Source organism: Dama dama, chromosome 10 (genome assembly GCF_033118175.1).
Source record: "Dama dama isolate Ldn47 chromosome 10, ASM3311817v1, whole genome shotgun sequence".
In the NCBI taxonomy this organism is placed as follows: domain Eukaryota; kingdom Metazoa; phylum Chordata; class Mammalia; order Artiodactyla; family Cervidae; genus Dama; species Dama dama.
Window position 1 is genome coordinate 36,532,108 of NC_083690.1, and position 24,595 is coordinate 36,556,702.

Below are 24,595 nucleotides of genomic sequence, written 5' to 3' on the forward strand. Positions count from 1 at the left end.
GACAACTGTGATTGGGTGGGGACAGGTGAGACTCCATCGGGGGTGGCAGGACCCCCAGCATAGGCTCCGTTGCCTCATCGGACTGCACTTCCAAAACTTAAGTTCAGAGATAAAATCATTAAAAATTTCAAGATAGAGACTGCAGAGCACTAACTGCCAAGCACGGTGGCCCCTTTGGAGCACAGCCTTGTGAGACTGCCATGGCTACACAGCCTAGGGCGGCCCAGCCTGGGACCTCTCTCCCCTCCAGGGTCCCCTGTGGCCCCTCGTTGAACAGTGAGGTGGACGCTGCAGGAGGGGAGGAAATTCCAGGTGCTGCCGGCACCATTTTAGCTTTAATCATGGGCTCAGGAGGCTGCGGGCCTCGTTCTCATTTCCCGGCAGCTACGTAAATCCTAGGGCCTGTCTCTCAGGCTCCTCGTCCTCTCTTGTTCCCGGGATGGTGTGAGAGGTCCTAGGATGCTTCTCACAGGCTGGGAAGTAAAGGCTTCTTCATTTATGACTCAGGATGCCCCTGGGTTCTGGGATGAAACTGCGCCCTCCTTAGCTCCTGAGTCTGACTTTGTGGACTCTCAGGAGCCTAGACCAGGGGTCAGAAGCCTCCTTGATTCCTTGCTTCCCTGACATACTCTCCGGAACAAATTTCCCAAAGTTGTCTCTCAGCCCTCTCCGCCTTGTCCATTTGCTCCTGTTGGTATACAGAATAAAGGCCTGGATGAAAAGGTCCACATCCTAATGCTCGGAATCTGTAAATGAACATCACCTTACATGACAAAAAGGACTTTGCAGGTGTGATTAAGTGAGGATTTTGAGATGGAGAGTGCAAATTCATATGTTGAAACCCTAATCTAGTGCCTCAGAATGTTTTTGAGGGCCTTGAAAGAAGTGATTAAGTTAAAATGAGGTCATCAGAATGGGCCTAATCCAATCTGACTGATGTCCTTGAAAGAAGAGGAAACCAGATGCAAGGAGAGACCTGAGATGCGTGTGCACAGAGGGGAAAGGCCATGTGAGGGCCCAGGGAGGAGGGGGACATCTGCACGCCAAGGAGAGAGGCACCAGGAAAAGCCAAACCTGCCGACACCTTGATCTCAGACGCCAGCCTCCAGAACTGTGAAAAAAACTAATTGCTGGTTTTTAAGCCACCAAGTCTAGAGTGATATGCTAGAGGTGGGACTGTGGACTTAATCACAAAGCTTCTTTTTTTTTTTTAATTTTATTCACTTTTTTGGCTATGTTGGGTCTTCATTGCTGTGAGGGCTTTCGCCTAGTTACGGTGAGTGGGGACTACTCTCTAGTTGCGGTGCCCGGACTTCTCGTTGTAGTGGCTTCTCTTGAAAGGCTCCGGCTCGAGGTGCGAGGGCTTCAGTAGTTGTGGTGCACTGGCTCAGTTGCTCCACAGCATGTGGGATCTTCCTGGACCAGGGATTGAACCGGTGTCTCCTGCGTTGGCAGGTGGATTCTTTACCACTGAGCCACCGGGGAAGCCCATCACTAGGGTTCTTATTAAAGGAGGCAGGAGGATCAGAGAGAAAGAAAATGTGACAACGGAAGCAGAGGGTCAGAATCAGAGACTTGGAGATGCTATACTCCTGGCTTCTTTTTTAAAGTGACTTAAAACAATGATCATTTGTTAGAATTTTGTCTCTTGGCTTTAAAGATGGAGGAAGGGGTCACCATCCAAGGAATGCAGATGGCCTCTATAAGCTAGAAAAGCCAAGGAAACATCCTCTCAGCTGCCTCCAGAAGGAACCACCTCTGGGGACATCTTGATTTTATCCCCAGAAGATTCATCTTGGAGTTCACACCCCCAGAACCATAAGAGAATTAATTTGTGTTGTTTTAAGCCACTAGCTTGTGATAAACTGTTACAACAGACACTGGAAACTAATACCCACCCACTCCAATTGCTGCCAACTCAGCATTGTTTTCTTAGTAATCTGCTTTAAAAAAAAATGTGTTCCAAGCCCGTCCCACCGGATCTCACCGGCAGCAAGGCCTTTTCTCAGCAGATACCAGCAAGATCATTCAAGTGTGATACCTCAAATGCCTTTTGGGGGTCCTGGGCGCAGCCAGGCCAGTGTGAGTGGTTTGGTGAGGGGTTTGCTGGGCTGTGGGGAGAGCCCTGCTCACATCCTGGACACAGGCTGCCACCCTCTGCACAGAATCAGACTCACATGTCACTGAACCCTGCTGTGTGTGTGGGAAGGACAAGGCCCTCCCAGGGCAGTGGGGTAGCTCCCAAGGCCCCCAAAGCAAAGCTGGAGCAACTGATAACCTTCCAGCAGCATAGCAGACGGAGTCTGTCTGCATGTTATCTTGCTGATTTTTGTTCCCAGTCAAGGATCTATCTGCCGGTGTCACTGGCTGTCCTTCTTCCCCACTCCCCTCTTGCCTTGCATCTGAAGGAGGGCTGGAAGCCTGCCTTTCAAGCAGCTTTTTTTTCCATTGCCTTCACTTTTCCCGCCTGGTTAGGCTGAAGTTTATGTCAGGCAGTGCCACTTCCCCCCATCTTGCCAGGGACCTTGGTGTTTCTTAGCTGCAGGGGCTGCTATTTTGTCTCAAAGAAGAGACAAAATAAAAGCAGAGTAACAGACAAAAAGACAGAAGAGGATTCTGGGGAAGGGAAGCCTCCTGGCAACCCTGGCAAGAGGCTCTGATGGCTTAAGATGGTGGGACCTGAGTCCTACAGCAGGTGGGAATAGGTGGTATTTGTGTTTGTTTCTTTTCAGCTTTGGCATTGGAAAAGCCCCTGATGCTGGGAAAGATTGAGGGCAGGAAGGGAAGGGGGTGACAGAGGATGAGATGGCCGGATGGCATCATCGACAGAACAGACATAAGTTTGAGCAAACTTTGGGAGATGGCGAAGGACAGGGAAGCCTGGTGTCCTGCCATCCATGTGGTTGCCAAGAGTCAGACACAACAGTGAATGAACAACATGCTGGCTTAGTAACATGATCCTCTCCTTAAGACAGCATTAAAAGGAATCTTAAAAATCAACTATCTCAATTTCCTCATTTTAGAGGCATAAACTGAAACTCTGAAAAATTAAATGTCTTGCTCAAAATCACATGGTTTTTTTTGGCGCAGCACCAGGCCTCGACCTAGGTCTTCTAACTCCTCAATGGGCCTCTAGGTGGGAGTAGGAGGATCTGGAAAAATGACATGGGAAGAAAGGGGCGTGTTTCTCACCTATTTCTCAGTTCAGTTTTACAAATTTATTTGATTCAACTTGGAAAAAGATAACAAATCCCTAGGTCTGGAGGGAGATGGGGAGGAAGAAGGAAGCAGGAGTTGAGACGAGGTTATGAACATCACAGTGGCTGTCTCACGTCCACATCCGCATCCATGTCCTGGCCCAGGGAAGCGGCATGGAGGTGGAGCAGAGCTCAGGTCCGGAGGAACACCATGGTGAGGAGCCCTGGAGAGGGGAGAAAGAAAGAGCAAGGTTGTGTGTGGAGCCTGCTGGCTCTGTATACCCTCTTTCCAGCCCCCATTCTCCTCTCACTGGGCCTGGATCCACTGGGCTCACCTAAGATGTAGGCTGCCACCAACTTTTGTCCCAGGGAGACGTGAAACATCTGGGGCAGCTGGCTGCCAAGTTCATCCTGGAGCGGGAGCAGCAGGAAGGCCACAGAGATTGTGCCCATCAGCAAGAAGAGGAGAAAGGAGCTGGTGGCCAGTTGCGGGTGAGGGTCTGGGGAACAAGGCCCATCAGGAGCTCCAGCCTCCACTCCTGTTCAGTCCAGGGAGGAGGCTGAAGGTGGAAGGTGTACCCACTTTTCGTTGGACACTGGAAGTGTCCTCTTCTCCCTGGAGCCCCTGTCCCCACTGCGCAAGAAACCCTCTCCTCTCTGGTCCCTCATCGTTTTTCGCTCTTCAACTCTGCCTTGATTACTGGCTCCCGTGTACCTGTGTGTCAGGCAGGGACCTCTGTCTCCCATAAAATACAATGTGGTACATAATTGCTCAACCCACGTTTCTTATTGAACTGAACTGAGTTGACACAGGATGGGAAGGAGTTAGAGGTAAATGAAGAGTTTTTCTCTCTAGGTGGAGGCCAGAAACCAAGGAAACTGCGAAGTCTGCTTTTTCCCTAACCTGATATAAAATCTTAACTCCTAGAAATGTTTCTATCAAAAAGCAAAAGGCTGAATCAGAAGGGAATTCCCAGGTAGTCCACTGTTAGGACTCTGTGCTCTCACTTCCAGGACCCTGTGTTTGATCCCTGTTTGGGAATTAAGATTCTGCAAGCCCAGAAGGGGCACCAAAAAACCCACAAAAACCCAGAACACCGACACAACAAAAAACCTCTTCTACTTCAAATGAACTCACCTCTAAGGTCATGCTAGGTCCCCTCCCCCTACAGAACTCAAGAATTCCCATCCCCAAACTCACTCTCTGGGAAGGGCTGGGCCGCGGATGGTGCTGTCCAGGAATGAGGCTCTGGGTGGGGCGTTGGGTCAGACTGTCCCTGAAGCTCAAGGGGGTACGCTGGGGCCCTTAGAACCGAGGTGATGTCCTTGCGCCCCACCACTCGGCCCTCTGTTCCCTCCTCAGAGAGCTCAATGCGGAAGCGATCCTGGACATTATAGTGCCTGGGATTGGGGGCCACGTGGCGAATCACACTGGTCCGGAGAAAGGAGAGAGGCCCATTGAGGGGCAGTGATCCAAGTGAATCCAGGCCCCACCCTCCCAGGAAACTCCCTCTTAAGGATGCAGACAGAGGGTGGGGGAAAAAAGGCTGAAGAGCACCAGCTCTGAGACCTAAGTCACAGCAGGGTAAATCAGAGAAAGCTGGCCGCGACCACTGGCTTTCATCAGCCTCCCCATCCGCTCAACTCACATGTCAATGCAGGACTGAGGCTTCACATATCCTTCCGCGTCAAACACTGTGTATTTGGCAGGGGCTGTGCACAGGACTGGGGGAAAAGGCACAGAAAGATCGATCGACTACTGCCTAAGAGAATCCTGCGCAAGCCCCGCCCATGGAGTCCCCCCAGCCTTCTACCCTCGGACTGGACTTGACCCTTCCATTCTGCCAAGGCCGGACAGTCAACGGTACTCATCTGATTCCTCCAGCCCACCCAGCTCCCCAGCATATTGCCGCTAGTCCCCACATCCCGAGCACGAGGCGCCCATTCCCTTCACCTCGGAAGCGAAGCACTGCTCCCGTGGGGTTATAGAGGGTCAGTAGCTGCCGGGGTCCGCTCCGTTGGTCCGCCCTGAATACTAGATCCGGGGGAAAGACCAGGACCGGGACAACAGATCCCGAGGGAGGAGGGGCGCCCCGGGACCCCCGCCCAGGAGCCCCCGGACCCACCAGCTCCTGGTCCTGGGGCGCCCCACGGCGCATGCAAGCTCTGGGCGGTGGAACATCCGAGGGCAGAGCTCAAGGGACGGGGTCTGGAATATAAAGCTGAGGGGTGAGAGGGGCGAAGGGAACGGGATGAGATCGTAAGGCAGGGCGTGGGCTGGTTCCGCCGCCGCCGCCTCAGAACCCCACTAGATAAGGCCCCCCAGCAGACCAGGCCCAGGTCTCCCAAACCCTTCTTCTCCCCCAGCAGCGCCCTGGGTCCCCTTAAGCCCCGCCCCCAAGCCCTACCTCGAGGGTCACGCCTACCCGGGAAACCCGGCCCCTCGCGGCTCCCAGCCCCGGCCCTAGTCTTCCGTCTTAGTTCCTAATCTCCATAAGCCCCGCCCCTTCCGGGCGTCCCGGGGCACCCGCCCCCTGCCTCCGAGGCCCGATTCCGCCGGTCGCCGCGGCCTCTTCCGGAGCTGCTCTTTCCGCCTCTTGCTCTCCTGTATCTGGGCCTCCGATCACTTCCTGACCTCGGGGCCGCGCTTCGTCGGGCTTCCGCCTCCGAACGGTGGCTCGCGCTCGGAAGCTCACCTCTGGTCACAGCACCTGCCAATCAACCTGTGGCCGGACCAGGGCTGCCATCTTTCCGGGAGATCGCTTCTGCACTTCCGCCGTACGGTCTTTATCATTGGCCAGGGCGGCCTCGACTCGGCTATGACTATTCGCCGATTGGTGCGCCTAAAGCGGTGATTGGCTTGATCCCAGTGACGTAGCACTTGACGAGCGTCTCGAGCCCGAACGCTAACCCTGGAATTAGTGGAGCGGAGGGCTTAGCGGGAGGGACCCGGGCCAAAATGGGAGTCGGCCTTTGTTCCTTCCTCCCCACTCTTGAGGCTGTCCAAATCACTAGCATCACATCCCACGAGGGAGCCCTCTTTTTTTCCCCTCTTCAATCCCAGGCTCTTCTAGGAGCTTCCGCAGCAACAAAAGCCGTTTTCTACAGTGCTAGTTCAATGTTGCTCCCCCTTGGACTCGGATCTCTGCCCACAGCACTTCTCTTGATTCCTTCCTGCACGGAGCTCATCTTTGAAATCTCTCATATTTGCAGAGGGAATTATGGTTCAGTCCTGCTGCTCACATCATCCCACGAAATGTCAACTCCACTCTCAGACGAGGAAACAGCCTCGACAAGGTGAAGGCCCCAGGCCACACACTTGGTTAGCAGTGGAGCAAAACAAAGTTAATCTTACCTGAAAGTCTTCTCTGCACCCTATCAAATAGAGAATCTCCCTTTGCCTTTCCTCTTATCATGCTTTTGTGTTCTTCATTCATAGCACTCTTATAGCTACTTGACCTCGTTAGTTTATCTCTGTTCGGGTAGAATGTGCTCTCCTCTTCACAAGAGCTGGGACTTTGTTTTCTTGTATTTTTGGCACCTGAAACAGTGCCTGACATTTGGAATGAGCAAATGAGTGAGTGACTATGATAAACTTCTGAGCTGAGATCTGATTGAAGTTAGGAAGTGGGCCAGGAAATGTCTGTGGAGGAGAATTCCAGATCGAGGGAACAGCAAAAGCAAAGCCTGGAAGCAAGTGTGTACTAGAAATGGCCAACGAGCCAGTGTGATGGAAGAGGCTGAAAGGGAGATAATAGAGATGAGATGAGGTGAGAGAGAGGACACAGATCACCTAGAGCCTCAGAGCCCATAGTAGGACTTCAGATTCTATGCTGAGACTAATGGGAAACCATGGGAAAGTCATTTTAATTTTTTTTGACTGTGCCACGTGGCTTACAGGATCTTAATTCCCTGACCAGCGATTGAACTTGGGCCCTCGGCAGTAAAAGTGCAGAGTCTTAACCACTGGACCGCCAGGGAATTCCCTTAATTTGTTTTTTAAAAACAGCTTTATTGAGATATCTTTGACATATAAAAATTGTATATATTTAAGATGTACAACTGGACATTTTGATATATGTATACATTGTGAAAAGATTGCCACAGTCAAGCTAATTTACATATCCATCACCTCTGCATATTAATAGTTGCTACTTTGTGTGTGTGTGGAGAATACGGGAGAATTTTGAGCAAAGGGGTGACAAGATTCAACTTACAATCTTCTGTGTAGTAACCCTTGAGTTGAAAGAAGTAATGAAAACAAATCCCCCAAGAGGAGCACCAAAACCATAGAAATGGAAATGTGACCCCTTCCTCAATCAAGAAACATTTATTTGAATAAGAAAGGGGTCCCTAGGTCCCGGGTGGGGAGGTTGGCCTGGGCTTAGGCCTGAGACCCAGCAGGCTAAACAGGCTTGGAGGGGCACTTCCTGCCGAGGTTGGTGAGGATCTGGTGCTGGGTAGGCCGGTGGAGAACCACGAAGCTCTCTGGAGGAAGGATGGGACCTCTGTTCTTGTCCACCTGGCCCATCAGCAAGTAACTGATTCCTAGGGAAGGGGAGGAAGGGATTGAGGATTTGTGTAACTGAGAGCTTATAGAAATACGGCCTCATCCCAGTCCCTCAGGTCTGCCACCTCCATTGTTTTCATGAGGCTCAGTCTCCCTCTACGCTTCCCCACATCTCCATTACCTTTCTTCATGGGGGGGCACTGCTTGCACGGCACATAAAACTTCAGAAGGGTGTCAGTGGGTGGAGAGGGCAGGTCCAGGCCTCCGGCTTTGTAAACACCAGTGACATTGACAGTTGCTGTGAGGCCCTCCCCTGGGCCCCGCACCATGGACTTAATCATTCCTGTCACCACTGTGGGAGAGAGCCGGGAGAGGTGAGACAGGAGGCCAGAGCAGGGCTGGAACCAGAAGTTTGGGGAGAGCTTTGGAGACAGGAGGCGAGGTTATAGGAGCTGGAAGGGCAGAGCTTGGGGATGGGCTTCTTACCCAGGTCGCTGTTACAGAAGTGGCTCTGCAAGGTGCCTGTCCTCCGGCACTGCTTTGGGCAGGTAACACTGGGTGCATCTGGTGGGGGAGGGCGCACCCTTAGCGGAGGGCAACCTACCCAGCAGGGAGGAAGGACCACTTTCCCCACAAAAGCCTCATTGCTTTGAACTTGTTCAGAGCTCTATCCAGCTTTGGGTCCCAGCACCCAGTGCCCGGCCTTAGCACAGAGGCAGCACTGGTGGGTGCTGTATGAATGAATGGGCGCAGGAAGGAGCTCTGTCTGATACTGCTCCCTGAGGCCTGCGTCGCTTTCTCTCCCTTTCCAGACTCACCCGGGCCCACCGGAGTTGCTTCTGCCTTAGGCGCGGCTTTGGGTTTCTCTTCAGGTGGGACTTCGGGCTTGACTTTGGGCCCGGCTCCGGGCTTGGGGCCCGGGCCGACCTCCCCTGGGCCTCCTTCGGTGGCGCCCCGAGGCTGGGTCCTGTAGGTGGCCGAGAAGCCATCGGCCGTGACGCTGAGGTCCGAGACGAACTGGACGAGGAGCTCGTTCCCTTCGGAGGTGATGGAACTGCGGGCGGTGGGGCATCGGGGGAGGCGTCAGGCGGGCAGCGCATCCTGCTCCCTGCCCAGGCCAGCGGCCTTTTGACCTCTGCCCCTCAGCTGGCTGCATCAGCTTCTCGATTTCGCAAGCTCCACTGGCCTCGTGATCCGCAGACCGCAGGCCTGGAGCCAAGCCTCGGCCGGGGCCGCTACCTGCCCCGCCCACCCCGTTTGGGGCCGACAAGTAGGCCGCCCGCGGCTTCAGCTAAGTCCCGCCCCTCCCGCCGGCCGTCGGGAACCCCAAGCTCCCGCACCTGGGGCTGCAGAGACGCCCCGACGCCGTCGCCCACCCAGGTGGCGCCCCCTCACCCCGGGACTGTGTCGCCACAGAACTTCCCCAGCCGCTTGGCGTCGTCGCTCACGGGTCCGTTGAACACGCTGACCGAGTCGTAGCGGCAGTAGGAGTCGGGCTCCAGGTCAAACTTGCCGAAGGTCAGTGAGATCACCTGGCGATGGGGCAGAGGCGGAGGCTGCGCAGGGGAACTCCGGCTGGCGGAAGGGTGCGGAGTTCTCACCTCCTCCACCCCGCAGCCGCCTCCGGGACGCTCGCCGGGGCCTCCTGTCTCATCGCCCGCGGGCCCTGGAGCCTACCTCTTAATGCATTCACACCGCGGCTCGGAGGAACACACACATTCACCGGGAACCCTCCGTCACCGCAGTCCGCAAGGCCAAGCCCTGGCTCATTCTCAAGGAAAAGACCCAGACTCTACCTCCAGCGTCACCACCACATACACACACACACACACACACACACACACACACACACACACACACACACACGCAAAAATCCGTTTATATATCGGCATCGGGTACCTCGCTCTCGTAAGGCTCCTCACAGTTGTGATTTTACATTTTTTGTTTGGGTGCGAGCAGGTCTGGGTCTGTTTGTGCTCCCCACCATGGCCAGCTCAGTGCTGGGGACATTGTCGATGTTCAGTAAATCTTTGCAGTCTGCATGCTGGAGGGCGCCGCCCGGGTCCCCGAGGGCAACCGGGGCAGGAGGTCAGTACCTGGTCCGGGGGCGCGATGATGTGCCAGGAACAGCTGATGCCAGGGGGGTAATCGGACTCGGGCCAGTTGGGCGTGGTCAGGGTTCCCTGGGCCTTCTCCAGCCGCCCCCCGCAAAATTGGTGCTCTGGTGAGGGGAGAGAGGAGTGGGGGTGGGGGGCGGTGGAGACCCTCGGTCAGCTGGAGGAGACCGTGCAAAAAGCTCAGATGTCTGGGTCTCAGGAGGAGGGGGCGAGAGGAGGGAGAGGAAAGAAGGAGGGAAGGTTAGCAGAGATGGGGCTCGGCCGAGCGGGGCTCGGAGAGGTTTTGGACCGCGAGGGCTAAGTCTAGGACCGCCGGGCGCCCAGGTGGGCGGTGGAAGAGGGGAAGCAACTGACAGGATCCGCTCCCTTCTTGCCCCTCCCCCTGACCCGAGGCCTTATCGCTCCTCTTCCCCTGGGAGATCCCATCTCCCCGGCCCGGCAGAAAAGTCCCCATCACGGCTGGAAGAGTCCCCATGCTGTGAGGGTGCCCTCAAATTGGGGCACAGCCCCGAGGTCCCTCAGGGGAGGTCCCGCCTTAAAGATTTTAAGGAGACTTCTGCCGCCAGGAGGGGGTGATGGGACCGCAATCGGGAGCCCCCGGGCTGGGTGTAGGGGGCTCCGGGTCAGGGGGAACCTAGTTCCCCAGCCCGGGGGTGCCCCCCGCGCCCGTCAGAGGGAGCCCGATTGCGGACGGGGGCGGGCGTTACTCACCGTCCCAGTAACCCCAGGCCGCCCATTCCACCCGCGGGTCGGTGACCCATTTCCGCCTCGCGCCTGGGGGGGGCCCTGGAAGAGGGGGTGGGTGGGAGCGGGAGAGGGGAGAGAAGACGGGGAGGAGGGACTGAAGGGGCAGTTAGTGAGGAGGAAGGGTAAGGGAGATCAAGGGGGCCCCAGGCTCTTGGGGTGGAGGTTAAGGCTGGGGTGGGGCCTGCGCCGGGGGCGGGGCCAGGAGAGGGGGCGGCGGAGGTGAGGGAGGTCTCACCAGTGCCGGAGGTGGCCCGCCCGCTGTACCAGAGCAGGAAGCCTCGTCCTCCCGTGCCCTCGTCCGATCTCATCCTCAGGGTCACCTGGTTGCCGGAGGCGACTAAGGGCGCGGGCCGGAAGGTCCCGCAGAAGCGTCCGAGCTGCTGGCCCGAGGTTCCAGACCCGGCAAAGATCTCCAGAGCATCGTACCGGCAGCTGGGGTGCTGCTCCAGGTCAAAGACTCGGAAGGAGAGGGACACAGTCTGGCTCTTAGGGACCTGACGGTGGGGACAGGGGCGGGGTCCTGCAAAGTCAGGCCAAACACCACCAGGAAGAGGGCACCTCTCTTTCCCCCAAGCGTTTCCTACAGAGACTGGGCCTAAAAGGGCCAGTCTGATGGTGCATGACTGCACCAAGACCGGAGTGAGGTCTGTGGAGAGACCAGAGGGGGTGCAGATGAAGGTGGGAATGGACAAGCAGGCTCTGCATTAAGGTGTGAGGTCACTTGCCACGTGGTATTGTGGGCACTGACCAGAGGGGAGCGGGCTGGGACTTCCCCAGGGAGAAATGGTGGGACTTGGCGGGGAGGGAATTCCCCTAGCAGTCTGGCCTTTGGCTGCCTGGACCCAGGCCTCAGACACTTGGAGGAGGGAAGAGTGGCCAGAAGGGCCTTCTCACCGTTATTGTCCAGATGCACTCCTTATTGGGAGGGTAGAGGTTGGGGAAACCCTCACTTGCCACGTAACCCGACTCCCCAGTCACATCCCCTCCGCACAGGAACACGGGTCTGGGGAACAGAAGAGAGGTCAGCCCTGCGTGGGGGAGTGCTGGAGAGGCCAGGAGGTGATGAGGATGGGCGGGGAGCCAGGGGGATGGGGGAGGAAGGCCCAAGGGATCCGAGGTGGCCTCAGCCAGCCCAAACAGGACCGCGGTGGGATACACTCCAGCAGAGGATCAGGGAAAGTGGGGCCAGCCACTTGGCTGTCCCTCCAGCCCCTCAGAGTCCCTACCCCCCACCCCAACAGGAATTCCGGGAATCCTCCTCTCATTCTCCACCCCCCTCACCCTGCCTGGCAGTGGGGACAGGAGCCGCCTAACTACTTCCAGATGTGGACACAGACACGAGGCCATGCGGGGGGTGGGGGATGAGGGAGAAGCTGCAGCCAGGGCCCCGTGGTCCCAACCTTTGCCCTGCTCCACTTCCAGCTAAGAGCTTGAATGTCTGACTCCCAGGTCTCCCCCTCACACTCCCCTCTTCCCCCCACCATCTCCAGTTCCCTCCTGGAATCCTGACGTCCAGCCGCCAGGCAAGTTCAAGGTCTTGGTGCTCTCAGGTTCCATGGGTGGGGGTTGGGGGGCAAGGGTCTAGATGGATGGGAAGAGGACGGAGGGCGGAGGAATGGGGAGCAGTGGTGCCCACAGGAAACACTAGTCTGGCCGCAGGGAAGGAGGACTTGGGGGCCAGAGAAGGGTAGGGAGATGTGGCGGGGAGGGGGGTATTAGTGAAAGAAGACACCAGATCTACAGGCATACCACCCCCACCCCCACCCCCACCCCACCCCCCCCAGGAATTAGGGATTTGAAGCTCACTCAAGCCATCTGGAAGGTGCCAAGAAACCTACCTGGTGTAGTTGGGGGTCTGGCCATGGGTGAAAGGCAGCAGCAGAGCCCAGGCAGTGAGGAGGGGCCCCAAGAGGGAGGCTGTGGCGGCAGGCAGCATGGCCAGGGGCGGGGGTGGAGAGAAGTGCTGGGGTCTTCAAGACAGAGGCAGCGGCTGAGTGCGGCAGCAGCGGCAGCAGCACGGATAATCAGTGCCAGATGAGGCAGCCTCGGGCGTGTGGGCGTGGGGACTGGCCAGTGGGGCGGGCGGCGGGGAAGGCGGGACAGGGAGAGAAGAGCCGGGACAGTGGTGAGTCCAGGGGCCTCTCTAGGTCCAGGACACACAAATACTGACCTAGTGGGGCAGGGGTGGAGCAAAGAAGGCCAGAGCGAGCATCAGGCTCTCAGCATAATCCAGGCGGTCCAGGAATGTCTTCAGCAACCCTGCTCTGTCCAGAGCCTGAGCATCCTTCCAGCACAGCCTGGGGTCCTTCCTGCGGACCCTCCAGACCACCCGTGCACCTCCCCATTCCCGCTTCCTCAGCACCCAGAGGAAGTCCTTCTCTGGACTCCCAACCTCTAATCACTCACTTCCTGACCACCCCCTGGCTCCAGCTTATTTTCCACTTCAAATGTTTACTGTCCTCTCCCTCCAGGGGCCAGACCAGGCCACAGAGAAAGAATGCTGCTTACCCATCTTCTTTCCCAAATACTTGGAGGTTAGGGTTGGTGGGGGGCGGGAGGCATGGTACGTGGGCAAAGGGAGTGTCTTCCCTATGGAGGAAGGGGAGGATGGAGTAGGAAGTAAGGGAAAGAACAACATGTGAGCTCAGATCTGGAAGAAAAGCAGGAGGAGGAGAGTGGTTGGGGGGGTGGCTGGCTGCACAGGGATGGAGTCAGAAGGAAGCACTTGCTCAGTCTGGTGGATGGAGGATCCAAGTGGCAGAAGCAAGTAGGGGCTGGAGGGGAGAAGAAGCTGATGGATGCAGGAACTGACAGCCTGAGCTGCTTCTGCCCTGCACCGCACCCCCACCCTGACCCTCAGGTTCCTCCCAGGCCCCAGGGTTCCAAACCAGGCCTTGATTCAGCCTTTTATTCTATTTGTCAATCAAATCTTTCATCCATGATAGTCAGGTTGGGGGCCCCTCCTGGGCAGCCCCATGAACATCTTACAAAACCATTCCCTGCCCACCCTGGCATGTCTAGCAGGCCCCACCCCCCTGCGTCCCCTCCCCACACATGCGCGCACACGGTGTTCCTTGCGACCACTCCACCTCTCCTTAGCCCCTGACCCAGGGCCACACTCTCCCTCCAGGGGGTGAGACTAGGAGAGGAGGGGGTCAGCTTTCAGGGGGTGGGGGGCCTTGGCCAGCCCCTCCAGCAGCCCTCTGCAGCATATCCAGCGCCTCCCAAAAGAAATCCTTCTGTGCGGCCATCAAGGGCATCCAGCCCACGATCTCCTTCATCTTCTCCATGCGGTCCTGCAGTGTGGGGCAGTTGTGGATCTGGCTGAGGTACTCCTCACAGGCCCAGGCCACCCCACCAGGGTCCTGGGGTGCTCCAGCCCCCAGGCTGGGCTCAGGGTTCCCCACTGCCTTGCTGGCTGGTAGGTCCCGGTAGGCTGGGTGGTGCTCAATGTCATGGCTGGACAGCATGTAGAGGCACTCTCTGGTGGAGCAGAGAGAGCAGGCGCACAAAGGGACCTGGAGGAGAGGAGACGGCGTGGCTGAGCCAGGGCCCCAGGACGGGGTTCCCAGGGAGCCCCAGCTGTTGTGTTCCACCCGCTCAGGCCAGCCCGGAGCCAGCAAGTGAGCTGGCTGGCTGAGCCCCAGGGTTGTGTGAGATCAGAAAGGGCCAGCAGGATCAGCTAAGGGGGAGAGCCAGGAGCCATGGTACACGGCAGGAAAGGGAAGTGGGCAGTGCTGGGAAGTGGGGTCCCTGGGTCCCGATGGGAGCCCCAGCTCCAGTCCCCTGGGCCCGATGAATCCGGCCCTCCCCAGTTGCCCTCTCACCGGAGCCTGGGCTCTGACCTTGATGTGGAGCTTGACGAAGGAGGCGCTGCCCTTAGGCCAGCCGGGGAGGCGGCCCCCGGCCCCGCAGCCACAGCCCAGCAGCTCTTTGCTGAAGTCTGAGCCCTGGCTCAGCACCAGGGAGTGGTTGAGGCCACACCACAGGGCGATGGGGCGCTGCAGATAACGTACCTGAGGGCACAGGACGGGGTCCCTAAGTGGGGGACGCCGAGGGACTCGGGGCGCAGCTTGAAGAAGGGTGACACAAGGGCTCAGGGCAGAGTCTGGGGAAATGAGGGGAGGGCGGAGATGGGCCCGAGAACACCCTTCCATCCCCCAGCAGGCAGCGTGGCTCCTCCTCGGTTCTCGGTTCTCGCGAAGCCCCAGTCTGAGCACAGAAGCACTAGCACAGCTGTTGCTTCCTCCTCTCGGCTCCCTGGAAAACAGGCTTCCTGCCCAATGCCAGGGCCTGCTGTCTGCATCCTAGTCTCACCCCAGGCCTGCGCCTGGCCAGTCTCTCATGCTGCCTTCCAGCCTCGAGGGGGAAAAAAGAGCCTCTCTCTCTGTCCCCGTGCCATTCCAGGAAGGACCTGCCTTCCACGGATTCCTTCCTTCCATCTAGCATTTTCATTCTGTCATATCATTACCTTTCAAAATGGCCACGCTGTTCTGGAAAAACACTTCCACCCGACTCCTGCTGCTTCTGACCTCTGTCTTTTAGGCAGCAAGACTGGCTATACAATCAGTCTGAGGTGGACCTCTTCTTGTTCTTTCCACAGCCAGTCTCACCTGAACCTTCTGTGATCTGACTTCTCTCCCTACTATGCTATGATTTCTCTCCTAAGGCACTGGACCTCCCAGCAGGCAATCCCAGGGCCTCTCCTGCACGCTTGCTCCTGAGACTGTGAGCGCTTTAACTGTGATGATGTAGATATATAATTTATGGCCATTATAGGAAAGTTTATAGGAAAAATTATAAAATATTGTCAAGCAAAAATTCACTTAAAAATCACTGGAAGAAGCCCCAGCACCTTCTATTAACCTCTTGCTGGGCATTCTTCCTCAGTGTTGCCTCTATAAATATACACACACGAGCTGTATATTTTTAAACAAAAATGGGATTGTGCTGTGTAAATCATTTCTTGATTTTTTTTTCCCCCTTAAAAGTATGGGAACTTCCCTGGTGGTCCGGTGGCTAAGACTCTGAACTCCTAATGCAGGGGTCGGGGTTGGATCCCTGGTCAGGGAACTAGATCCCACATGCCGCAACTAAAGATCCTCCATGCTGCAATGAAGACCAAAAGATCCTGCAATTTGCAACTAAGACCTGATGCAGCTATATATAGATATATACATATATGCCATATATATCCATGCGTGTATACACACACACACACATACACACACACATATGGCATAACTGGGACTTCCCTGGCAGTCCAGTGGTTAAGATTCTGTGCTTCCACTGCAGGGGGCATGGGTCTAATCCCTGGTCAGGTCAGAGCCTGCATAACCTGTGCTGTGCATGCATGCTCAGCTGTGTCCAACACATTTGTGACCCCATGGACTGTAGCCCACCAGCTCCTCTGTCCATGGGATTTTTCAGGCAAGAATACTGGAGTGGGTTGCCATTTCCTCCTCCAGAGGATCTTCCCAACCAAGGAATGGAAACTGCACTGCAGACGGATTCTTTACCACTGAGGCACCTGAGAAGTCCGCATAATGTGTCCAGCACCCCTGCCAAAAAAAAGACACAACCATCTTTCCACCTCAGGGAGTATATTCCTACGTCATCACTGTCACTATTAACCACCGCCTCCTGGGTGAAACTTTCTATACCCATGAGATGTGGCATTTGAGGGTGTGTCTGAGAGAAGTTTCAGTCCCTCTGCCAACAATGGCGGCTACCACCCAGCTTTGCTCCCCTTATCTCTACTTTTGTCATTTCAACTTTGTTCCAACTTGGAATCCAGCTATACATTTCTATTTCAGTGTTTTACTCTCATGGCAAAAAAAAAAAAAAAAGGCTAAATTCACTTTCTCCCCCAAAACCAGCATTCCTCTCCAAATGATGTGTTTACTTGTGATGCTGTCTATTGCCAGGGCCAAGTATGTCCTACCCTGCTGTCCTCATATGTAATTACTTTCCAGAGGCTGTTCATTTTCTTTGAAAACACCTCACATCTCCATTCCTCTCTGTTCCTGCTTCCGCTGTGCCAGCCCTAACCCCTTGTCTCAAGTCCAAGTGTCCCTCAGCAGCCTCTGGGGGGCCTCTTGCTGTGCCCTCTGGCCAGGTGATCCAGTCTCAATCATCCAGGGGGGTGGTCTCCTGCTCCAGAACCCCAAACTGCTCTTTCCCAAAGCAACACTTCTGTAGGCTTGTGGCCACCTGTAGGGCTTCCCTTGTGACTCAGATGGTGAAGAATCTGCCTGCAATGCAGGAGACCCAGGTTTGATCCCTGAGTCAGGAAGATCCCCTGGAGAAGGGAATGGCTACTTACTGCAGTATTCTTGCCTGGAGAATTCCATGGACAGAAGAGCCTGGCAGGCTACAGTTTATAGGGTCGCAAAGAGTCAGACATGACCGAGCAACTAACACAATACCACCTTAATACCACCTTGTAGCTACTGAATTCCGAAACACACTCTGCTCTAGTCAGGCCAGTCTTTCCACCTTTCCAGGGATGCGCAAGCTGTGTCCCCACCCCCGTTACACAGGATGCCTTGCCCGGTACCCACCCAAATCCTCTCTAACCCACTGAGATGCTCACATCTTAGCTCCTCGAGTTACTTCAGCCCACCCAGGTCTCCTCATGTCACTAAACTACTTTCCTCACAGCACGAGCCACACAAAATTCACCTCATGGTGCCAACCTGGTTGAGACACGCAACAGTAGCACAAGCATTACAAACTGGTTGGCTTAACTTCCTAGGGATTAGAGAGTGGATTTTGGGACTTCCCTGGTGGTCCAATGCCCAAGACTCCGCGCTCCCAATGCAGGGGGCCTGGGTTCGATCCCTGGTCAGGGAATTAGATCCCACGTGCTGCGATTAAAAGATCCCACATGCTGCAACTAAGACCCAGCACAGCCAAATAAATAAAATACAGTACTTTTTAAAGAAGTGGATTCTATGGAAATTAGAGGCATGGCAAGATCCAGGGGTCAGGGAATTAGAGAAAGTGGGGGCAGGATGAGTATTTCGGAAGCATCCCCACCTGTGTGGGTTCCCCTCTGTCCATTTTGTCCCCTGTTCCCAGCTGCCCATATCTGTTATTTCCCTGCATAAAGATTCGGCCAAATTCATCCACCAGGCCAAGGTGATTGTAGCCAAGAGCACAGAATAGGATCTACGACATAAGGCAGAAAGGAAAAGTGAGTGTTCAGTCGTCTCTGGAGGAACTCTGAGTCCCAGAGTCTCTCCGCTGCTGACCTGCCCTACCCAGCTGATCGCTTCCAGTTGTGCCTTCCACGTCACCCCTCTCCCAGGTCCCCTTTCCGTCCCTGATCAATCATTTGATTCCTGCTCATAGTTCAGACCTTCAGTACCTCGCAGTCCCCTGAGCCCCCCCACCCGCCCCTGCCCTCCCGAGGATCCTACCTTGGCAGGCAGTGAGAGTGCAAGCGGCATCTGCTGGTCCAGAGGGTCAAAGGCTTGAAGGGTCCCAAAGAGATCACGATACACCCCTGGGGTATGCACCTCAAAATACACTCCCCCCTGGTCTGGGGGGTCGGGAGCCCTCAGCTCAGCAGCTTTGGGCACCCATGTCCCAGGGATCGGGCCCTACCTGGGATGAAAAGTGCAAGTTCTGGGGAGTCTCACACCCACTAGAAATGCACCAGCTATGATGTCTGGGAACTTAAACACCTGTTTTGACTAGGATGCCCTATGGATCCCCTGCTGAGCTGGAATAAGGATAAGGGAGGGCTCTGTATCTGGAAGGTCTGTCCAAGGTTGGGGTCTGGAGAAGCAGGAAGATAGTTGTCTTTCTTACCTGTGATGTAGAGAGTACTGCTCTGGTTGGAAGCCATGCAGGCCACACGCAGGTGAGGAAGGCAACGGGACACCTTTCTCAGGGCCAGCTGAACTGTGTAGGAGCGTGGTTGATCCAGCTGGGTCTCATTCACGACCAAAGAGTAGATCTTTCCTTCCTCTGGGGGAGGGGGCAGGGAGGCAGACAACTGTGTGGGGGAGGGGACCCTCCAATAGCCACACTAACTTCTTTTTAAATAAAAATGTTATTTATTTGTTGATGCCATGCTATGCGGCATGCCGGATGGTTCCTGGACCAGGGATCCAACCTGGACCTGCCACACCCAAAGTGCCGAATCCTAACCACTAGGCCACCAGGGAACTCCCAACCACATTAACTTCTCAAGAGACTCTTTAAGCCCTAACAAGACAAAACATTTACTGCCCTAGAGTGGGCTGGAGGGAAAAGTATAGAGAAGAAGCAAGGAGTGGTGATGGTGGGGGGTGGTGACTTCAAGTTCCCTGGCCTCCAGTCCTCACCACTGAAAATCAACCAGGGGAGTTCTTCAGTGTGAGGGACAAGTGGGGAGAAAACCTAGCAGGTGGATTTGGTGGAATCTAATTTGATTCCTGGTTGGGAAGAATGATGTCTGGGGATTCACGGCCCTGCCTAGCATTAAGAAGTCCAGAAGTCAGGGGGGAACGTTCCCTGGTGGTCCAGTGGTTAGGGCTCTGTGATTCCACTGCAGGGTACCCAGGTTCAACATCACAAGTTGCAAGGCTTGGCCAAAAAAAAAAAAGAAGTCCAGAAGGTCTCAGGTCTGGGGGCTTGGGAGTGTGGTCAAATCTAGGGAACACTGAGAAAAAAGCCGGGGGTAGCTCGGGTATAAAGTACAGTGGCTGGTGGAGGTTGGGATGATTAGAATTTTAAAAATCAGTGCAGGGACTTCCCTGGGGGTTCAGTGGTTAAGATTCCACCTTCCAATGCAAGGGGTGTGGGTTCAATCCTGAGTTGGGGGTACTAAGATCCCACAAGCATGGGGTGTGGCCAAAAATAAATAAAGTAGTGGAGTTCCCTGGTGGTCCAGTGGTTAGGACCCGGGGTTTTCACTGCCATGGCCCCAGGTTCATTCCCTGATTGGGGAACTAAGATCCCACATGCCGTAAGTAAGTAAGTGTTAGTTGCTCAGTCGTGCCTAACTCTTTGTGACCCCCATGGACTGCAGCCCACCAGGCTCCTCTGTTCATGGGATTTTCCAGGCAAGGATACTGGAGTGGGTTGCCATTTCTTTCTCCAGGGGATCTTCCCAACCCAGGGATTGAACCCAGGTCTCCTGCACTGCAGGCAGATTCTTTACCAACTGACTACAAGGGAAGCCCCCCCGCATGCCATGCGGAGTACCAAAAAAATAAATAAAAAGAAATCAGGCGTTCACTAGAACAGTGGTTTCCAAACCATTTTTTGCAGCAGGGCCCTTTATTCCTATGACACGTTACCCAGAATCCTAGACTAGCAGAGAGATAAAAGCAGAGATACTTGGTTTGACACCAGGACGAGGTGCCCCTCTCCCCCCAACCTCCTACCACGGGTCCTGAAGACTGTAGGAAAACAATATGTAAACCAGTTGCTTTAAGCCTCACCTGTGAGGAGCAGCAGGGCCCGCTGCGTCTCCTGACCAACCAGCACAATCTGCTTGAAGCTCATGGAGTGGTGGAAGGTCATCTTGAAGACCCGCTGCCCGCTGGACTGCAGGTAGACCTCGACACAGTCACAGGCCCGGCTGCTGGTCGTGCCCACCACTCCCGGCTGCTCCCGAGTGGCCAACACGTAGAGGTATTTGCGGTACACTGTGTCACATCTCGGGTCTGAGGCAAACTGTAGGGAAAGACAACAGTGGAATAAGACGAAGGTGTCTGGGATCTAGAACCTTGCAGTGGGATGAGGCCCGGGGCGGCTAGATCCGGGCGTAGGCAATGAGGTCCTTGGGTGCGGGGCTGGGAAATGCGGACTTGGCTTCAGGTTCCTGGTATAGGAGGGCGCTGTCCTGAGGATGCCAGCTCGAGATTGGTGTGGCCCTGGGTTCCCGGAGAAAAGGTAGGGTCTCGGCTGTCGGGGTCCTATTACTCACGTCCTTGGCTCCACGACACAATACAACATAGCGACAGGCCCGCTTCCACTGCATTTGGCCAAGGGTGGAGGAGACCAGGGCATTTTTGAGGAAGAAGAGGGTCCCCGCGTAGTCAAGAATGAAGACGTGGTCCTTGGTGGGCAGGAAGCGGCGGTAGCCATGGGCTAGCTGGGGAGCTACACTCTTGCTGAGACAGCGGCGGCGGCCCCCAAATGCCTGGAAATACAGGCCCTTTGTGTCTGGAGAAGACAGAAGGAAATTTAAAGGCTCAGGAAGGCACAAGGAAGATGAATCAGAGCTTGGGCAAGCTAGGTTTCTCAATGGATGGGTGTTTAGCTCCTCCCCATCCCCATGCCTGGAGAACGACCCCTTCCAAAGGGCCTGTGCAATGCTCAGAAGATACCTGAAATTATGCCCCATGTCTGGACTAAAATTCTCTGCCTGACCTCAGCCCAGGGCCACACACTTGCTAAGTGAGCACTTCTTTGGTCCAAACTTGCATTAGGGTGGAGACATCAAAGGACTTACAAGAATTCATAGAAAAGTAGAAAGAGGAGTGAAAAGGAATGACTGGGAAAAGCCGGTAGCCCTCCCTTGTCCCTAGCTCTGGATGTGCTATCTGGATCTCCCTTCACTCTGGTGTGTGAGATGAAGTTATTGGATTGGAGATTAGAGCATATTTCTCAACCTGGGGGTGATTTTTGTCCCTCAGCAGACATTGGCTGTCACAGCTGGGGGAGGTGCTATTGGTACTTAGTGGGTAGAGATGAGGGAAATTGCTAAACATCCCACAAATGCAGAGGATAGCCCCCTCCCCCAACTTCAAAGAATTATTTGTCCCCAAGTTCTATTAGGGACCAGGTTGAGAAATCCTGGTTTAGAGGAGGGAAAACTCCAGGTATTGGGAGAGGAGGATGTTTCAAGGCGAAATGTGGAAGTGTTTGAATGTGGGGGGCAACTTGGCAGGGATGCTAGAAGGAGTAGGGACTCTGGGTGACATCTGAGAGCAGCTCTAGAGACTTGGAGTAAGACCTTGCTGGAGTGTGTTTCAATCTAACAAGTTTCTTCCAGAGAAAGGGGTCCTGGAAGGTTGGCTGGGAATACTAAGGTCATCAAACAAGTTTATGGGGCAGGAGGGACCCCAGGATAAGGTAGGACAGAGGCAGAAAGAACTAGAGGTTGGGGGGGAAGGTGTACAGTTCAGAATGGCAGCTCTCTTCCAGGGTCGGACCCCAGAACCCTGCTCTCGAAGGCGAGGACTGAGCCGGTGACAGATGCGTCTCCACACGCCCTCAGCGTCGCAAACTTGGTGGAAGTAGTGGCAGGTCTGGCCGAGAGCGACCACATCTCTGACTGGGAGGAATGAGACGATGTGCTCCACCTGGGGGGGCGGGCAGGACAGGGAAAGCAGGGGTCAGGGGGCACCCCCCTACCCGGACCAGCCATCCTGCCCCCGGGTTCCTTTATTCTTAGCACTAACCCCCCCTACCCCCAAGGACTCACCAGCTCTGGGGGGAACAGCTGAACAGAAACAGGGTTTCCTCGCCCCTTCTCTTCACCACCAGGTTCTGAAGGGCCACATGAAGGGCAGCTCCGCTTTACCTGCCCAAGGAGAAGGGGGCACACATGACGGGCATGCCCCTCTTTCTCCCGTCTCTTACTTATTAACTGCTGTTTTGGGGGGGCCCATTGCTCTGACTCCCAGCTCTGTGCTGTCCGAGCCTGCCATCTTTTTCCTCTGGGTCCGTGGGTTACCCCTCCCTGTCTGCCTGACTCCCTGTCCAACTCCTCCCCTGACCTCCGGCTGCCATCTTGCTGCCCCCCACCTTGCCTCGCCGCCCTCCCCCCTCACCCTGAGCCCCTCCTCCCGTCTGCACAGCCCGGTCAATTTTTGCAGCTTCCGGCTCCGGCTTCTCCTCACCATCCTGACTGCCCCCTCCCTGCGCCTGCCCTCATCTCTCCGGGCCCCTTGGCCCCCCGTACTCAGCTCCCTGGCCCCCGTCCCTGCTGCCTTCCCCACACCATGTCCCCTGCCTGGGCTTGGGGGACTTTCTGGGGCCCTTTGGCCTGCTAGGCTCCTCCCCTATGGAGTCTGGGGCAGACAAACCTCTCTCTGTGACCTCACCACCCAGCCACTGTGACCTATTTTTCCCCAAGCTTGCCTGGGATTTTCTCTCTCAGCTCCTTGGTTCTAGGTCAGTTCTGGCCACCCAGGGGCTCATGGGATATGCATTGGACAGGAGAAGGAAAGTGTGAGCTACTGGTAGATGAGGCCTTTCCTTTCAGGGAGTAGGAGGAGGCTTTTCCACTTGATGCCCTTTTAGCAAGAGAAGCACTGGTGAATTCTTCATATCTCAGCAGGTCAGAGCTGCCAGGGGATTTGTAGCTCAGGGATATAAACTCAATTTGAAAGGCGAGGGGGAAAGGTGACCCTGCCAATTAGACCATTTATCTCATGACAGCATGTATGAGATGACAGTGAGGACAGCTGAGCAGAAACACTATTCTTCTCATGAAGAACACATCCAAAAGCAGACTTCTTTCCTGGGACAGTAACATGGTTGCATGCATGAAGGGCAACCTATTAAGGTGGAAGAAAGAGATAGATTTACTCTGAAAGCTTAGGATATCTCCCAGAGTCTAAGCTATTAACTTAGTCTTATGGGGAGAGGGGGATGACGTGGATGAGAAGCAGCAGGAGCTGGGGCTGCATCTGTCCATGTGGGTGACAGAAGATCTGCACTGATACATCCAAGGAGTGGCTGGCTGTCCCAGCAACACTGAAGAATTCAGGCCTGGACAACCAGCCCTCAGCTGCACAGTATTATAGACTCATTCGTTTTCTGTGTTAGTTAGTAGACTGTCAACCATCCAATCCAACTCCCTTACTTAGGGGGACCAGTAAACACCTAGATTGACACACACAGGATGGAATTCTAATAATTCAATAAATGTCTCGGATGTCAACATCTGAGTTGTGACTTATGGGAGAGATTCTTCAGCTACTTGTGGCTAGGCATCTGTTAACCAATTAAGTGGATTATACTAGGTCCTTATGCCACCTAACAGGATGTTAAGATCTCTCAGCAGACCGAACAAGTATAGGCAGCTTCCTCTTGCATCTGGGTCCTCTTTATCCACTCCGTTTCACCTTGGAAGCCAAAGAAGAGGGTGCGAACAGAAAAAAAAAAAAAAAAAAAAAAGCCCAACGCAAAAGCTGATGCAGGGAGAAGCCTGGCTTCTAGTGCGAGCTGTCAGTAACTTGTTTTCTCTTGACAGCTCATCAACTTCCCTCCGCTTGTTTCCTCATTTGTAAAACGAAGGACTTTTACGTGAGGGTGGTCCCTTCTAGATTAATCCCGCAGGTTTGATCATCACAATTTTAACCAACCAGGCGCCCTCCTTTGGGCAGAAGGATAGCCCGGCGTATTTCCGAGGCTTTCCGGGTCTTCCTTAACCCTTCCTCCAGGAGTTGAGCTGGGCATCTTCAGACCCTAGGAAGCCACTGGTCGGCTCGGACTCCAGATTGTCTGGGGGCCCTCAGCCTTCGCAGCGGGAGGGATCCACGATCCCTTCTGCAGTAACGACCCCTCGGTACACTGGCCTCAGGTATCACCATGCCTCCCGCTCCCCCTAGTCCCCACGGTCCTCAAAGCTCTGAGCTCGCTTGCTCACAAGTCCAACATGCACACATTAACTTCAGTCCCTACAACCGCTTGCAGCCGGCCAAGCGCGCCGCGCTTGCTTTCTTTTATCTCAGTCTCAAAAAGTTCTAGTTCACCCGCCTCCTCCTTAGCGAAGGGGGCCGTCTTCTCGCCCATACTATTGGTTGGTAGAGCCGTCCCTCAGAGAAGAGGCCGGGCCAGGTTCCCTTGGGAGGATCTAATTGGCCTTCTTGACAGTCACTCGCTTGTGTCTGGCTTGCGATTGGTTTTCGTTGGACGAGGCTCAGGATTTGCTTTTCTCTGCCTTCCTCCCCGCAGAGTGGAGCCCTGGGCGTCTCCGCCTCCTGATTGGACCTGATTGGCTCCATCCCCGCTCCTGAGATTTGTGATTGGGTGCGGCTGCGCGGGGCGGGCCGGCCTGGAACCTCGGCCGT

General features: G+C 55.2%; 3 protein-coding genes across 12 annotated transcripts; all 3 read right to left on the minus strand.

The window, feature by feature from the left end:
* Positions 1–3,203: 3,203 nt before the first annotated feature.
* MOSPD3 (motile sperm domain containing 3) lies at positions 3,204–6,006 on the minus strand. Of its 10 annotated transcripts, XM_061153552.1 has the most exons (7): positions 5,894–6,006; positions 5,324–5,406; positions 5,152–5,232; positions 4,847–4,922; positions 4,399–4,628; positions 3,533–3,697; positions 3,204–3,421 (listed from the first exon to the last, which is right to left on the minus strand). In XM_061153552.1, exons 1-7 carry the CDS (start codon positions 5,989–5,991, stop codon positions 3,390–3,392), a joined length of 765 nt encoding a protein of 254 aa, XP_061009535.1. In that variant the 5' UTR covers positions 5,992–6,006; the 3' UTR covers positions 3,204–3,389. The 10 variants fall into 10 exon arrangements, with proteins under 10 accessions (XP_061009535.1, XP_061009536.1, XP_061009537.1 ...); XM_061153553.1 differs by having other exon boundaries at positions 3,533–3,736; positions 5,152–5,419; positions 5,894–5,986; XM_061153554.1 differs by having other exon boundaries at positions 3,533–3,736; positions 5,152–5,406; positions 5,894–5,975.
* A 1,506-nt stretch (positions 6,007–7,512) lies between these two features.
* Positions 7,513–12,633, minus strand: PCOLCE (procollagen C-endopeptidase enhancer). The gene is made up of 9 exons (XM_061153549.1): positions 12,410–12,633; positions 11,466–11,574; positions 10,807–11,065; positions 9,804–9,928; positions 9,103–9,239; positions 8,526–8,761; positions 8,194–8,271; positions 7,889–8,059; positions 7,513–7,745 (listed from the first exon to the last, which is right to left on the minus strand). Exons 1-9 carry the CDS (start codon positions 12,505–12,507, stop codon positions 7,603–7,605), a joined length of 1,356 nt encoding a protein of 451 aa, XP_061009532.1. The 5' UTR covers positions 12,508–12,633; the 3' UTR covers positions 7,513–7,602.
* An 832-nt stretch (positions 12,634–13,465) lies between these two features.
* FBXO24 (F-box protein 24) lies at positions 13,466–24,317 on the minus strand. The gene is made up of 10 exons (XM_061152365.1): positions 24,207–24,317; positions 22,000–22,098; positions 21,694–21,877; positions 20,497–20,735; positions 20,009–20,243; positions 18,390–18,548; positions 17,996–18,117; positions 17,613–17,744; positions 14,399–14,587; positions 13,466–14,089 (listed from the first exon to the last, which is right to left on the minus strand). Exons 1-10 carry the CDS (start codon positions 24,315–24,317, stop codon positions 13,727–13,729), a joined length of 1,833 nt encoding a protein of 610 aa, XP_061008348.1. The 3' UTR covers positions 13,466–13,726.
* Positions 24,318–24,595: the final 278 nt, after the last annotated feature.

Excerpts from the sequence above, each read along its gene's own strand:
- MOSPD3 (XM_061153552.1), bottom strand. The coding sequence starts at position 5,991 with ATGATAAAGACCGTACGGCGGAAGTGCAGAAGCGATCTCCCGGAAAGA. Across the intron at positions 5,233-5,323 it reads CGCCCCAGGACCAGGAGCTG|TATTCAGGGCGGACCAACGG; the intron begins GTGGGTCCGGGG and ends CCCCGGATCTAG. Across the intron at positions 3,422-3,532 it reads GGTGGCAGCCTACATCTTAG|GGCTCCTCACCATGGTGTTC; the intron begins GTGAGCCCAGTG and ends TCCCCTCTCCAG.
- PCOLCE (XM_061153549.1), bottom strand. The coding sequence starts at position 12,507 with ATGCTGCCTGCCGCCACAGCCTCCCTCTTGGGGCCCCTCCTCACTGCC. Across the intron at positions 9,929-10,806 it reads GCGGGCCACCTCCGGCACTG|AGCACCAATTTTGCGGGGGG; the intron begins GTGAGACCTCCC and ends TCCCCTCACCAG. Across the intron at positions 9,240-9,803 it reads TCATCGCGCCCCCGGACCAG|GTGATCTCACTGACCTTCGG; the intron begins GTACTGACCTCC and ends CCCCATCGCCAG.
- FBXO24 (XM_061152365.1), bottom strand. The coding sequence starts at position 24,317 with ATGGGCGAGAAGACGGCCCCCTTCGCTAAGGAGGAGGCGGGTGAACTA. Across the intron at positions 22,099-24,206 it reads TTGGCCGGCTGCAAGCGGTT|GTAAAGCGGAGCTGCCCTTC; the intron begins GTAGGGACTGAA and ends CTCCTTGGGCAG. Across the intron at positions 20,244-20,496 it reads TGTGTCGTGGAGCCAAGGAC|TTTGCCTCAGACCCGAGATG; the intron begins GTGAGTAATAGG and ends CTTTCCCTACAG.